The 12,500-nt window shown below is 44.4% G+C and overlaps 3 protein-coding genes across 3 annotated transcripts in view; 1 reads left to right on the top strand and 2 right to left on the bottom strand.

Annotated features, from left to right (window-relative positions):
* Nucleotides 1-6,067: 6,067 nt before the first annotated feature.
* Nucleotides 6,068-7,557, bottom strand: atp6v1f (ATPase H+ transporting V1 subunit F). Its single transcript, XM_070853984.1, has 2 exons — nt 7,335-7,557; nt 6,068-6,498 (listed from the first exon to the last, which is right to left on the bottom strand). Exons 1-2 carry the CDS (start codon nt 7,490-7,492, stop codon nt 6,297-6,299), a joined length of 360 nt encoding a protein of 119 aa, XP_070710085.1. The 5' UTR covers nt 7,493-7,557; the 3' UTR covers nt 6,068-6,296.
* A 556-nt stretch (nt 7,558-8,113) lies between these two features.
* On the top strand, nt 8,114-9,494 carry lamtor4 (late endosomal/lysosomal adaptor, MAPK and MTOR activator 4). Its single transcript, XM_070854060.1, has 4 exons — nt 8,114-8,196; nt 8,295-8,378; nt 9,047-9,164; nt 9,243-9,494. Exons 1-4 carry the CDS (start codon nt 8,194-8,196, stop codon nt 9,338-9,340), a joined length of 303 nt encoding a protein of 100 aa, XP_070710161.1. The 5' UTR covers nt 8,114-8,193; the 3' UTR covers nt 9,341-9,494.
* A 434-nt stretch (nt 9,495-9,928) lies between these two features.
* Nucleotides 9,929-12,500, bottom strand: part of LOC139221801 (ADP-ribosylation factor 4) — a 7,525-nt gene continuing 4,953 nt past the window's right edge. Inside the window, exons 4-6 of the mRNA XM_070853740.1 lie at nt 11,903-11,974; nt 11,391-11,516; nt 9,929-10,571 (exon numbers count right to left, since the gene is read on the bottom strand). Of these exons, the coding sequence (XP_070709841.1) occupies nt 10,485-10,571; nt 11,391-11,516; nt 11,903-11,974 (285 nt within the window). The 3' untranslated portion in view covers nt 9,929-10,484. The remainder of the gene's footprint in view (nt 10,572-11,390; nt 11,517-11,902; nt 11,975-12,500) is intronic.

The raw sequence follows: 12,500 nt of genomic DNA on the forward strand, positions 1-12,500 counted from the left end.
CAGAGAGAGAGAGAGAGAGAGAGACAGAGAGAGAGAGAGAGGAGAGACAGACAGAGAGAGAGAGAGACAGAGAGAGAGAGAGACAGAGAGAGAGAGACAGAGAGAGAGAGAGACAGGAGAGAGAGAGAGAGAGAGAGGACACAGAGAGAGACAGAGAGAGAGAGACAGAGAGAGAGAGAGAGACAGAGAGACAGAGAGAGAGAGAGAGAGAGAGAGACAGAGAGAGAGAGAGACAGAGAGAGAGAGAGACAGTTACCATAGCACTATGGTAACAATGTCATCAGTCAATACATCAGCTAATAATCAATCAATACATCAGTCAGTAATCAACCAATACCTCAAACACCTCCATCTGTTGGATCAATACATTGATCAATACATCAGTCAGTACACCAGTCAATACATCAGTCTATACATTGATCAATACATCAGTCAATACATCAGTCTATACATTGATCAATACATTGATCAATACATCAGTCAATACATCAGTCTATACATTGATCAATACATCAGTCAATACATCAGTTAATAATCAATTACTACAGCAATTAATGATCAATTAATACATCACTAATCAATCAATACCTCAACTAATGATAAATAAATACAATGATCAATAATCAATCAACAGATCAATCATTTGAATGTTACCTGAGCGTTTTGTCTTTTGGTGATTATCGATTATTGATGACGGACTCACCTGATGTTTGTGGAGTCATCATTACTTCTGTTCTCTGACCTCTGACTGCTGACAGAGAACACAAGTCTGATTTGTATAATTATTCCTCCGACATGTGACGTCTGACCCCTGACCTCAGACATGACCTCTGACACATGACCTCAGACATGACCTCTGACACATGACCTCAGACATGACCTCTGACACATGACCTCAGACATGACATCTGACACATGACCTCAGACATGACATCTGACACATGACCTCAGACATGACATCTGACACATGACCTCAGACATGACATCTGACACATGACCTCAGACATGACGTCTGACACATGACCTCTGACCCCTGACCTCAGACATGACATCTGACACATGACCTCAGACATGACATCTGACACATGACCTCAGACATGACCTCCGACCCCTGACCTCAGACATGACATCTGACACATGACCTCAGACATGACATCTGACACATGACCTCAGACATGACGTCTGACACATGACCTCAGACATGACCTCTGACACATGACCTCAGACATGACGTCTGACACATGACCTCTGACCCCTGACCTCAGACATGACATCTGACACATGACCTCAGACATGACATCTGACACATGACCTCAGACATGACATCTGACACATGACCTCAGACATGACATCTGACACATGACCTCAGACATGACGTCTGACACATGACCTCTGACCCCTGACCTCAGACATGACATCTGACACATGACCTCAGACATGACATCTGACACATGACCTCAGACATGACCTCCGACCCCTGACCTCAGACATGACATCTGACACATGACCTCAGACATGACATCTGACACATGACCTCAGACATGACGTCTGACACATGACCTCAGACATGACGTCTGACACATGACCTCAGACATGACATCTGACACATGACCTCTGACCCCTGACCTCAGACATGACATCTGACACATGACCTCAGACATGACGTCTGACACATGACCTCAGACATGACGTCTGACACATGACCTCAGACATGACGTCTGACACATGACCTCAGACATGACGTCTGACACATGACCTCAGACATGACGTCTGACACATGACCTCAGACATGACATCTGACACATGACCTCAGACATGACATCTGACACATGACCTCAGACATGACGTCTGACACATGACCTCAGACATGTCGTCTGACACATGACCTCAGACATGACATCTGACACATGACCTCAGACATGACGTCTGACACATGACCTCAGACATGACGTCTGACACATGACCTCAGACATGTCGTCTGACACATGACCTCAGACATGTCGTCTGACACATGACCTCAGACATGACATCTGACACATGACCTCAGACATGACGTCTGACACATGACCTCAGACATGACGTCTGACACATGACCTCAGACATGTCGTCTGACACATGACCTCAGACATGTCGTCTGACACATGACCTCAGACATGACATCTGACACATGACCTCAGACATGACGTCTGACACATGACCTCAGACATGACGTCTGACACATGACCTCAGACATGTCGTCTGACACATGACCTCAGACATGACCTCCGACCCCTGACCTCAGACATGACCTCCGACCCCTGACCCCTGACCAGATCATTTCACAGATGTCAGAGCGTAACGTGCTGCAGTGATTGGTACTCCAGAGGACAGTGGACATTTAAAGAAGTCAAGTAAAAGCACATACATGAGCGGGCTGAAGCTCGTCTCGTTCCTCGACGTGTTCGGCTTCGCATCTCTGAGGAAGAAAATAAACAGTGTCAACAAACACACGGCGCTCCTCCAGTTACACCAACGTTTCCCCAAAGAACTGTTTTTCTAGTGAGGTTCCGTTGGAACCATCAGGTAACTAACTGAGCGGTCTGGATGTTTTGTGACTGACCGCCGGACGTCGTCCAGCGAGTCGTTGCCGTTTGGACGAGACTCAAATCTGCGAACGAATCAGAGAACAGAGCAAAAGTGAACGTGACGATCACATGATCAAAACGTAGCTTCAGATAAAATGGATCACCTTTAGAACCGTCAGGAACAACTAGGACTCATCGTACCTGATAACTACAAGGACTAGTTTACCTTGGTCATTACTAGTTTACTTTGATCATTTCTAGTTTACTTTGGTCATAACTAGTTTACTTTGGTCATTACTAGTTTACTTTGATCATTTCTAGTTTACTTTGGTCATAACTAGTTTACCTTGGTCATTACTAGTTTACTTTGATCATTTCTAGTTTACTTTGGTCATAACTAGTTTACTTTGGTCATTACTAGTTTACTTTGATCATTTCTAGTTTACTTTGGTCATAACTAGTTTACCTTGGTCATTACTAGTTTACTTTGATCATTTCTAGTTTACTTTGGTCATAACTAGTTTACTTTGGTCATTACTAGTTTACTTTGGTCATAACTAGTTTACTTTGGTCATTACTAGTTTACTTTGGTCATTATTAGTTTACTTTGGTCATTACTAGTTTACTTTGGTCATTAGTACTTTACTTTGGTCATTACTAGTTTACTTTGATCATTTCTAGTTTACTTTGGTCATAACTAGTTTACTTTGGTCATTATTAGTTTACTTTGGTCATAACTAGTTTACTTTGGTTATTATTAGTTTACTTTGGTCATTACTAGTTTACTTTGGTCATTACTAGTTTACTTTGGTCATTAGTACTTTACTTTGGTCATTACTAGTTTACTTTGATCATTTCTAGTTTACTTTGGTCATAACTAGTTTACTTTGGTTATTATTAGTTTACTTTGGTCATAACTAGTTTGCTTTGGTCATTACTAGTTTACTTTGGTCACTATTAGTTTACTTTAGTCATTACTAGTTTACTTTGGTCATTATTAGCTTACTTTGGTCATTACTAGTTTACTTTGGCCATTATTAGTTTACTTTGGTCATAACTAGTTTACTTTGGTCATTATTAGTTTACTTTGGTCATTACTAGTTTACTTTGGTCATTATTAGTTTACTTTGGTCATAACTAGTTTACTTTGGCCATTATTAGTTTACTTTGGTCATAACTAGTTTACTTTGGTCATTACTAGTTTACTTTGGTCATTACTAGTTTACCTCGGTCATTACTAGTTTACTTTGGTCATTACTAGTTTACCTCGGTCATTACTAGTTTACTTTGGTCATAACTAGTTTACTTTGGTCACTATTAGTTTACTTTGGCCATTATTAGTTTACTTTGGTCATAACTAGTTTACTTTGGTCATTACTAGTTTACTTTGGTCATTACTAGTTTACCTCGGTCATTACTAGTTTACTTTGGTCATAACTAGTTGTCTTTCACACTGACATCAATAATCATCAGGTCGTTATGACGATTGAGGAGGTTAAACAGTCTCGGACTCACCTGGTGGAGGCGTCCGGACTGTCCATCAGCAGGTGAGGACCGTCAGTGGTCATGTGACCATCAGGGCCGTCAGAGGTCATGTGACCATCAGGGCTGCAGACAGGAAGCAGAAATGCGGTGATGGATGTGATCGTGGCTCACGGGTCAGTTATTGATCGCCGATGTTCTGAGGGGTTAAATCTCACCGGGGGGGAACAAGTGAAGGAGGACATGACATCTGACACATGACCTCAGACATGACGTCTGACACATGACCTCAGACATGACGTCTGACACATGACCTCAGACATGACATCTGACACATGACCTCAGACATGTCGTCTGACACATGACCTCAGACATGACATCTGACACATGACCTCAGACATGACCTCCGACCCCTGACCTCAGACATGACCTCCGACCCCTGACCCCTGACCAGATCATTTCACAGATGTCAGAGCGTAACGTGCTGCAGTGATTGGTACTCCAGAGGACAGTGGACATTTAAAGAAGTCAAGTAAAAGCACATACATGAGCGGGCTGAAGCTCGTCTCGTTCCTCGACGTGTTCGGCTTCGCATCTCTGAGGAAGAAAATAAACAGTGTCAACAAACACACGGCGCTCCTCCAGTTACACCAACGTTTCCCCAAAGAACTGTTTTTCTAGTGAGGTTCCGTTGGAACCATCAGGTAACTAACTGAGCGGTCTGGATGTTTTGTGACTGACCGCCGGACGTCGTCCAGCGAGTCGTTGCCGTTTGGACGAGACTCAAATCTGCGAACGAATCAGAGAACAGAGCAAAAGTGAACGTGACGATCACATGATCAAAACGTAGCTTCAGATAAAATGGATCACAGTTTACCTCGGTCATTACTAGTTTACTTTGGTCATTACTAGTTTACCTCGGTCATTACTAGTTTACTTTGGTCATAACTAGTTTACTTTGGTCACTATTAGTTTACTTTGGCCATTATTAGTTTACTTTGGTCATAACTAGTTTACTTTGGTCATTACTAGTTTACTTTGGTCATTACTAGTTTACCTCGGTCATTACTAGTTTACTTTGGTCATAACTAGTTGTCTTTCACACTGACATCAATAATCATCAGGTCGTTATGACGATTGAGGAGGTTAAACAGTCTCGGACTCACCTGGTGGAGGCGTCCGGACTGTCCATCAGCAGGTGAGGACCGTCAGTGGTCATGCGACCATCAGGGCCGTCAGAGGTCATGTGACCATCAGGGCTGCAGACAGGAAGCAGAAATGCGGTGATGGATGTGATCGTGGCTCACGGGTCAGTTATTGATCGCCGATGTTCTGAGGGGTTAAATCTCACCGGGGGGGAACAAGTGAAGGAGGAAGACGACCAGCCGTCATCATCATCATCATCCTCATGATCAGGAGAGCCTGGAGAGCCTTCATCATCTGAGGGAGAGAGTCAGTCAGATTGGAGGCGACTCGCGCCGACCAACGCTACTTATACTGTTGGAACGCCATCAGGGTCAAACGCGTCACTGCTTCCCGTCACCCCGTGAACACCGGCTGAACGCCGGCTGAAGGTCGGCGTGTCTGCAGGATGAATGATGACGACCTTCGGCGCTGTTTACGTATTTACTCTTACTTTATCAGCGGGGTCATGTGACACCAACACAGTCACTGTGTAGGTCAGATAAGATGATGTCATCATGACATCAACACAAAGAGCCTCCTCTTCCTCCTGATCTTCAAATGGTCACCTGACAGATCAGTAACACAGTTAATTTGTGTTTTCACGTGTTTACGACCAAGACCATAATAACTCTGTTTCCATGGTAACTCCTGAGGGTCTGACTAATACCTGGAGCGGCCGTCGCCGTCCTGTTTGGAGGCCGTTTGTGTTTGACAGTCGGGACGTGACTGCAGATTCCAGCACTTTACATGTGAGTGTGCCGCCTGGTGGACGTGCCCTGGTGTTCTTTAAACTCTGTTTTCACACGTCTGGAGAATAAAAGAGACAAAGGCGGACGTGACAACCAGCAGGATCGTTTATTAGAACACGTCACAGTTTAATAAGTTAGAACATCTGAACGACACAACACACACTTTATTTTGGTCAAAACTGACTCCAACGCTTTTCCACCAGCTTGTTTCCAAAAGGCAGAAATAAAACATGGAGGAGGAGACGGGAACACATCAGGGACATTTCCATGAATCACGCTGTGTAAACACGGCTGTGGCGGTCAGATGCCGGCTTGTTTATCGGAAGTCCTCAGCGGAGAACATGCCCTTGGCGCGGCGCAGGATGGAGTCCTTGGACGCGTCGTACGGATGTTCTTTGGACGGGATCTCCAACACGGCTGGGATGGACTGCATGTGGGCGTCAATGGCGTGACGGATCATCTCGGCGATGAACTGGTTAATAAGGATGATGCCAATGTCGTTCCGCGACAGGAAGCTCCTGGTGATGAAAAACAGATTAACAACCCAGAAACACCAAACACCAAACAAAAAGATTTCTGTCAATTTAACATGCAGAAAATATAACAACGTCCGTTATACTAAGAGAACGTTTTCCAGAACCAGAACATCCATAAGAACGGTTCCATCTGATTAATATAAAATCTATTCATAGAACAACTGGCTTTTATCTGGAGTTTAGAAGTGGGAAATGTGCATTTAGTGTGACAAAGACTAAAGATATTTCAGGAGTCAAAAGAAGGAAGTGATTCATTTCATTATGTTTAGAATATTGTTACACGTTTCCAACATCTACCAGGAAGAACTAAAGAAGTACAATTCCAATTGCTTGATTGTTGAATAGACTTTGGTGTCGGGTTAGAAAGGTCACTTAACCAAAAACACCAGACCAAACTAAATTCAAATTTCTATTTGGTTAACACTGCAGCTGATACCAGAAAAGGGTGAATTTAACATTTAGAAAATGCCTAATAAAAGGTTTCACTTCTTATGATTTGCTGCTGATTATTCACACTCCGCATTAACATTTGGGATCTACCAAACTCCATTCAAATTCAAACCGATTTAATATTCGGATTAATGTTGGAGCATAGTGAATTCATTCTGTGTTTAAATAATCCAGCTAGCAGATAAAAACACTCCGGGACTTTCTACACACAGAGACGGTGTTTGGCCCCTCGTGATTAGAATATCTTCAGTCAAGGACATCAGTGAAATAACGTCTCGTTGAATCTTTAAATTAATAGATTTCTGAACGGAGTTTGGTTGAGAGTACGACAGTCAGTGACGGCCCGTGTGTGTGATGACGGTTCTCACTTGAAGGTCTCTTCGATCTCCGTGATGCTCGTGTCCTTCTCCACCACCAAGAAGTTCGGTTTCCGGTTCTTGTTGAGCTCCCCGATCCCACCGAGCAGGAAGCCCGTGCACGTGTCCTCGTCACCGATCACGGCGATCAGTTTCCCGCGGCCGGCCATCACGGAGCTGCAGGTACCAGGATCGATCCGAGCAGAGAAGAAAATGAGCGACAGACGCCACAGATCACATGAGCAGGTCAGCTGACTACCACTTCCGCCCGACAGCTGAGAGGCGCGAGCGCCTCCTGTTGCCTTCACGACACACGGAAAACACAAACTCCCGAGTGAAATCTTCTTAAACTACAGCTGGAAGCGCCGAATATATTTCATCTTACTTTAACTAACCAGCTTGACTAACTGCATGCTGTATTCATGTGCTCGCTGTAAACATCACCTCAGCAAATGCAGACGCTTTGGTTTTTAATTTGGTGTGATCAATCAGGAAGTTAGATTTACCACATTCATTCTGTACCTTTTTGTACCTTTTGCCCTTCGTTTAGTTCATAAAAGTGAAATGACTGCATCCAATGCTGTTTTTATACTTTATGAGGCATTCATTTAAAAAGAAGAGAAGCAGAGAAGAAAAGAAGAAAAATCTGTCAGAGAAATGATTTTAGGATAAACGCTAAGTCAAAGTGGAAATGCTGTCAAATTAAAGTCGTCGCTGAGTAAAGTAACATTAAAATACTCTAAATACATCAGTTCAATGGTGTAAGTTCCGACAGTCACTGAACGCCTCATCGGTCACGTGAAAGTCTTCAGAAAGACGGAAGTGCAGCCCAGCAGATAAAAACAATAGAAGAAGAAGCAGCAGCAACAAAATGGTGGGTTTTGTTTCTTTGTTTTCTGTCTAACGGACACTGATTAGCTGGCTGTTAGCTGTTAGCTGTTAGCTGTGTCTGATCCGGTCTGTTGTTCTCAGACCACCGCAGCTCTGACTGCGGGTCTGGAGCGGATCCCGGATCAGCTCGGGTACCTGGTCATCAGCGAGGACGGAGTCCTGGCCGTGAGTGTCACCCCCCTCAGATCAGACACGACACACACCACACCAAACTCCATTCACTATTCTGACTATTTAACGTTCCCGCTAACGCAGGTAGTTCTGTAGTTCTAGAGACTAGTTCTACAGAAACTACAGCCGTAGTTCTACAGAATAGTTCTACAGAAACTACAGCCGTAGTTCTACAGACTAGTTCTACAGAAACTACAGCCGTAGTTCTACAGACTAGTTCTACAGAAACTACAGCCGTAGTTCTACAGACTAGTTCTACAGAAACTACAGCCGTAGTTCTACAGAAACTACAGCCGTAGTTCTACAGAAACTACAGCCGTAGTTCTACAGCCGTAGTTCTACAGAAACTACAGCCGTAGTTCTACAGACTAGTTCTACAGAAACTACAGCCGTAGTTCTACAGAAACTACAGCCGTAGTTCTACAGACTAGTTCTACAGAAACTACAGCCGTAGTTCTACAGAAACTACAGCCGTAGTTCTACAGCCGTAGTTCTACAGAAACTACAGCCGTAGTTCTACAGCCGTAGTTCTACAGAAACTACAGCCGTAGTTCTACAGAATAGTAGAATGGTAGTAATAGTTATGGAGTTTGGTTTGTAGAAAGTCGCATGGTGATGACATCATGAGCCCCTCCCCCCTCTGACCTGTGTGCCGCCCTCAGTCTGCAGGTGAGCTGGAGAACGATGAGCACACAGCAGGTGTGATGATGCAGATGGTTCGAACAGCCAGTCGGTTCAGGTTACCTGGATCAGCTGAGCCGCCCTTCAAACGCATGTCAGGTACCTACCCCCCCCACCCCAAACACACACACACACACACGTGCAGGACTCACCTGTTGGTCTGTTCGCTCCCCTCAGTGGTTCTGGAGGACTTCGTCTACACGGTGACAGTTTCTGGTCAGAAGGTTTTTGTGGTCAAACGTCAGAACAACCAGCAGGAGCCAATCAGCATTTAGAGAGGACACCAGGAAGTGAGGCGGTGGTCAGGTGGTCTGATGGGGGTCAGAGGTCACCAGCTGATCTGCAGCTGGAAGTCAGACATGTTTCTCACTATGTTAAAGTTTTGTATGTTTGAATGTGTGTATTTAAATAAAAGGATTCCAAACCTTGTTTCGTGTGTCCTGATAAGTCGGACTGAATGTGTGATCAATAATCAATAAACCTGCGCCACCTGCTGTCTGGACACCGTACCAACAACACTGTTGGAGAATCCTTTATTAGTTATTACAAGACTTATGAAATAAGTAGAAACCAAAATTTTAAGGAGAAACTGAATCTGTTGTCATGGTGACACTGCTGTTATAGTAAACCCTCTTTTTAGCAATCAGTAATCATTAATGATCATTACTTAGTGTGTTAATGTTCCAACTCATCAGTGGTCGTAATTCAATCTAATGTAAACAAATTCTTCATAAAATGTAAACAAACCAGCTGAAGAATTATTTAGTGTCTTAACATTATAAACATTTAGACAAAAACATGTCTGATAACCGAGTGTTACAACAGGAAATATTCAGAAAGTCTGAATAAAAACAGGAAACTGATGAGAAGAAAAAGACCTTTATTGCATCATCGTTGTCGCTCTGCTTCTTCTTCACATTGTTCAGGAATGACGAGGCCTTCAGGTTCGGCTCTGGAATGAGTCATCACATGACCAGGTACACTGTCCACTGTCATAAACCCCGCCCCCTCCCCTCAGGTACACTGTCCACTGTCATAAACCCCGCCCCCTCCCCTCAGGTACACTGTCCACTGTCATAAACCCCGCCCCCTGCCCTCAGGTAAACTGTCCACTGTCATAAACCCTGCCCTCAGGTACACCGTCACCTGTCATAACCCCGCCCTCCTCTTCCATGACTTCCTGTCACATGATTCTGAGTAAAAACATGCGAATTAAAAGAAAAAATAGAACTAACAAACATCTGCAGGAAGAACAGAAGAAGAGGATGATGGGAAACCAAGGTGAGCTTAGAGTCCATGACATCACTTCCTCCTACAGACACACATATATAATTTAAAAAAAAAGTCCTCCTCCTCCTCTTCATCGCTGAGTTCAGACGGTGAGATCAGTCGGCTGCTTCCTGTTTCCTGTCAGGTGGTCTAACGTTTGGACAGCTCACTGGACAGCCAATCCAGACCCTCGTAGAGACCTGTGCCCTGAGTGGCACAGGTGGCCTGGACGTGCCACTGAGGAAACACAGGTATCCCATCAGCAGTGACTAACTACCCATCAGCAGTGACTAACTACCCATCAGTATTAACTAACTACCCATCAGTAGTGAATAACTACCCATCAGCAGTGACTAACTACCCATCAGTATTAACTGACTACTCATCAGCAGTGACTAACTACCCATCAGTATTAACTGACTACTCATCAGTAGTGACTAACTACCCATCAGCAGTGACTAACTACCCATCAGTAGTGAATAACTACCCATCAGTAGTGAGTAACTACCCATCAGTAGTGAATAACTACCCATCAGTATTAACTAACTATCCATCAGTAGTGACTAACTACCCATCAGTAGTGACTAACTACCCATCAGCAGTGAATAACTACCCATCAGTATTAACTAACTACCCATCAGTAGTGACTAACTACCCATCAGTAGTGAGTAACTACCCATCAGTAGTGAATAACTACCCATCAGTATTAACTAACTATCCATCAGTATTAACTAACTACCCATCAGTAGTGACTAACTACCCATCAGCAGTGAATAACTACCCATCAGTAGTGAATAACTACCCATCAGTAGTGAGTAACTACCCATCAGTAGTGAATAACTACCCATCAGTATTAACTAACTATCCATCAGTATTAACTAACTACCCATCAGTAGTGACTAACTACCCATCAGCAGTGAATAACTACCCATCAGTATTAACTAACTACCCATCAGTAGTGACTAACTACCCATCAGCAGTGCCTAACTGTGTGAGTGAGTACATCCTGGTGTATTGATGGATGTGTTCAGGTGATCGATCAGTATTGATTCTTACAGTTCTGCTGCGCAGGCTGTGCAGACCCAGTTTGTCTGTGAGTTCACTGACCCCCATGGCGTTGGGAAGATCCTGTTTGTTAGCGAACACCAGAATAACCGCCTCCTTCAGCTCGTCCTCCTGGATCTACAGACAGAGAGGTCATGTGACCGTCATGTGACTGACCACATCACGGATCTACAGACAGAGGGGTCATGTGACCGTCATGTGACTGACCACATCACGGATCTACAGACAGAGAGGTCATGTGACCGTCATGTGACTGACCACATCACGGATCTACAGACAGAGGGGTCATGTGACCGTCATGTGACTGACCACATCACGGATCTACAGACAGAGAGGTCATGTGACCACATCATACTACAGTCCTGACCATCAGCAGGGGCGTGTTGGTCTTCCTAGCCTCAGAGGCTAACGGAGCTAACGGCTAATGTTAGCGTGTGTACATGGTGAGCATGTGAAGTTGTGGTAGTGAAGGATTTCTGTCTGTCTCTCTGTCCATGTCTCACCATCTTGGAGAGCTCCTCAGCTGACTCTGCCACTCTCTCTCTGTCATTACTGTCCACCACGAAGATCAGACCCTAGACAGGGGGGACAGACAGACAGGGGGACAGACGGGGGACGGACAGACATCATCATCATCATCATCATCATCATCATCACCAATAAACAGTCTCCTCAGTGTCGCCTGTTTACCGTCGATCACACACGTGTTCCTCTGTATGTCACCGTCTACATGTGTGTTCAGTCTGTCACGTGTCTGACTTCTCTTTCTCACTGAGACACAAAGTGTCGTCATGCGTGTTGTTTTCACTGAAGCGAAAGACAAACACTGACTGACTGAGCAGTTTAACCAGTTCATTAGCGACGCTACCAAAGCAAACAGCTCTGCAGCTACTGAGGGAGAACATGTAGAGAACATACATGTAACGGTCCCGTATGTAATGTTCATGTAACATGGCTAGATGTAGTAGTGCGACGCTAGCTAACGTTAGCGCCTGCGTGTCATCACGTAAAGAAAATGTTATGTTAATTAGCACATGACAAGAACCACGGCAACACGGGCCTGAGCAACACTTCAACAGAGACTCTGTGTGGAGTCCGTGT

The sequence above is a fragment of the Pempheris klunzingeri genome, chromosome 22 (genome assembly GCF_042242105.1).
Source record: "Pempheris klunzingeri isolate RE-2024b chromosome 22, fPemKlu1.hap1, whole genome shotgun sequence".
Taxonomy (NCBI): domain Eukaryota; kingdom Metazoa; phylum Chordata; class Actinopteri; order Acropomatiformes; family Pempheridae; genus Pempheris; species Pempheris klunzingeri.